The sequence below is a fragment of the Phalaenopsis equestris genome, unplaced genomic scaffold (genome assembly GCF_001263595.1).
Source record: "Phalaenopsis equestris unplaced genomic scaffold, ASM126359v1 Scaffold000761, whole genome shotgun sequence".
NCBI classification, from domain to species: domain Eukaryota; kingdom Viridiplantae; phylum Streptophyta; class Magnoliopsida; order Asparagales; family Orchidaceae; genus Phalaenopsis; species Phalaenopsis equestris.
In genome coordinates, this window is record NW_018165201.1 from 3273587 (window position 1) to 3275915 (window position 2329).

The 2329-nt window shown below is 35.9% G+C and overlaps 1 protein-coding gene across 1 annotated transcript; it reads right to left on the reverse strand.

Annotated features, from left to right (window-relative positions):
* Positions 1–421: 421 nt before the first annotated feature.
* On the reverse strand, positions 422–1187 carry LOC110030949 (pathogenesis-related protein 1-like). Its single transcript, XM_020733952.1, has 2 exons — positions 978–1187; positions 422–897 (listed from the first exon to the last, which is right to left on the reverse strand). The coding sequence occupies exons 1-2, from the start codon at positions 1156–1158 to the stop codon at positions 602–604; spliced, it is 477 nt and encodes a 158-aa protein (XP_020589611.1). The 5' UTR covers positions 1159–1187; the 3' UTR covers positions 422–601.
* Positions 1188–2329: the final 1142 nt, after the last annotated feature.

Below are 2329 nucleotides of genomic sequence, written 5' to 3' on the forward strand. Positions count from 1 at the left end.
GAATTCACTATATGATTATAAGTATATAAGTCCACTTTTTTTTTAATTAGCGAAAATGGAAATAAAATGTTGATGATTACGGATGCAAATTAATAACTTATAAATAAAAACCAAAATCACGTTATAACAGGTGTATTTTTTTACTGTAATGGCAATAAATGGGCACAAAAATCATAGTTGGAAATTATAATAATAGTAATTGATCACAAAGATCGTAGTAATTAGTTACAATAACGTCAGTTGGCAATAAAAATCATAGTTGAAAGTTGTAGTTATAATAATTGAAAAGTGGGATGGACTCTGAATCACTAATATAAAAAACATAATAATATGACATTAAGATTGAATTTTTATGTTTGTTGATAAGAGTAGAGTTGTGTTAGAACATATTAATTCAAAGTTAAGAACTTGAGGCATAAAATTTATCATAATATTATTATTTCTTATTTAACTTCATCGTAACAAAACAAAACATAGAACAAAGTACAATCCAAGCACAGAGTACTTTTACAAAAGCTCTCCTTAAAACACAAACCAACTATCTTTATAATTACCACACAACAAGTTCAAACACAGTCTGACCCAAGCAAACATAACATGTCTAAGCATAAGCTGCAGGGTTGGCTGCAAGATACGCCTCCACAGCCTTGACGCTACCGACAAAACCTTCCTTCACCTTCTTGATATCCTCAGCAACATCAACAACACCCGGGATGGGCTTATAAGCCGCGGACAGCTTAACAACAGACCCATTTCCCTTGGGCTCCACCTTAATATGTGAAGTTGCAGACTCAAACTTCTTCCCCAAATCTCCACCTTCCACAACCGAAGTCTTGAGCTCAAGCTTATCATGGTCGATGAAATCAAGCCGCTCCTTCACAAAGCTGAAAGGCACCGCTGCATGAACCAAATTAAGAAAAGTCATCAGCTTGAGACCATTTCGAGCTTAAAAAGAAGTAGAAGAGGGGAGAGCGAACCTGGGGTGAAGTTGATCTGTCTGATGCTCCCCGGATTACCATCGCCGGAAAGTGGTGTGACGCCGGTGATGATGTCGGGGAGGAGCTTAGGGCCGAGGTTGTGCCAGTCGGTGAAGGTGGCTTTGAAGAGGGGAGCTGCTGGGGCTTTGGTCTCAACCTCTACTGACCAGTTGGAAGCCATGTTTTAGTTTGGTTGTGGATGTTTGTGGAGGGTGGTATGGCTCTGCTTTTATAGTGGGTTTATGAGCGGAATGGTTGTTGTAGAATTTGTAGTATTTTAGATGGTTGGTGGGGTGATTGAATGATTTGTTGACTGTAGTTGTGTGAATGTGGAGAAAAGAGGATGTGGCGAGAGACTATAATCCTAGTAATTTCAACCCATAATTGAGATGCAGTCAACAGAGTGAAGGGGCGGCATCTAATTTCACAGAACCAATCTGTTATTTTGTCTGTTGATAGATTCATTTGGATACGTGTCTTTATGTTTTCTGATAAACAGCTCTCATCATTCATGCCGACCTTTAAATGATAAATACGTGTGTACGTCTGCCTAAAATAATGCAGGAAAAAATGGCATCGGATCCTATAATATAATTTTATATAAGCAGTGAATATTTTATTAAGTTTATGAGGAAGATAAATTTTGCTTAAAAATAAATATTGAGGTTGAGGGTCTTTTGGGGGCAGCTGCAGTTTATTATGAAACAGTTGTGATGCTGTTGAAGAATAATATATTGTCGTGAAAAGCTGAGGCAGTTATTTCAATTTTTTTTTCCTTGAAAAAGTCAGATTGAAGTTAGAAAAATGCTACCGCGTCTAGCCAGGACTGATGTGAAAACACTGATTTTAGCGGCAGCCTTTTTCAAAAAACTGTCAAAACATAGTATAACCAAATGCGTAGAACTGCGGTGTCATGCCACGCTGTCACTACAGTATCGTCTCAAAAGTGCATAACTAAGACTTAAACTATATATTATTACATTTTTTTATGTTATTATGTGTATCTTTGTTTTGTTGGTCAGTAATGCCCTCAATTTTATCAATCAACTCCATGATAATTTTTTTATGGGGTATAATAAAAATTTTTTCTTTATCTAATACCTCATGGCTGTTCCAGCGACGCCCCAACACCGATTCGGGAGCTTCTTAGCAACACCGATTCAGGAGCTTCTTAGCACCGTCATACTCGGTTAATACATACATACATATATACCTACATACATATATATATATACATACATACATATATATATATATATATGTATGTATATATAGATATGTATGTATATATATATGTATGTATATATGTATGTATGTATGTATATGTATGTATGTATGTATGTATATGTATG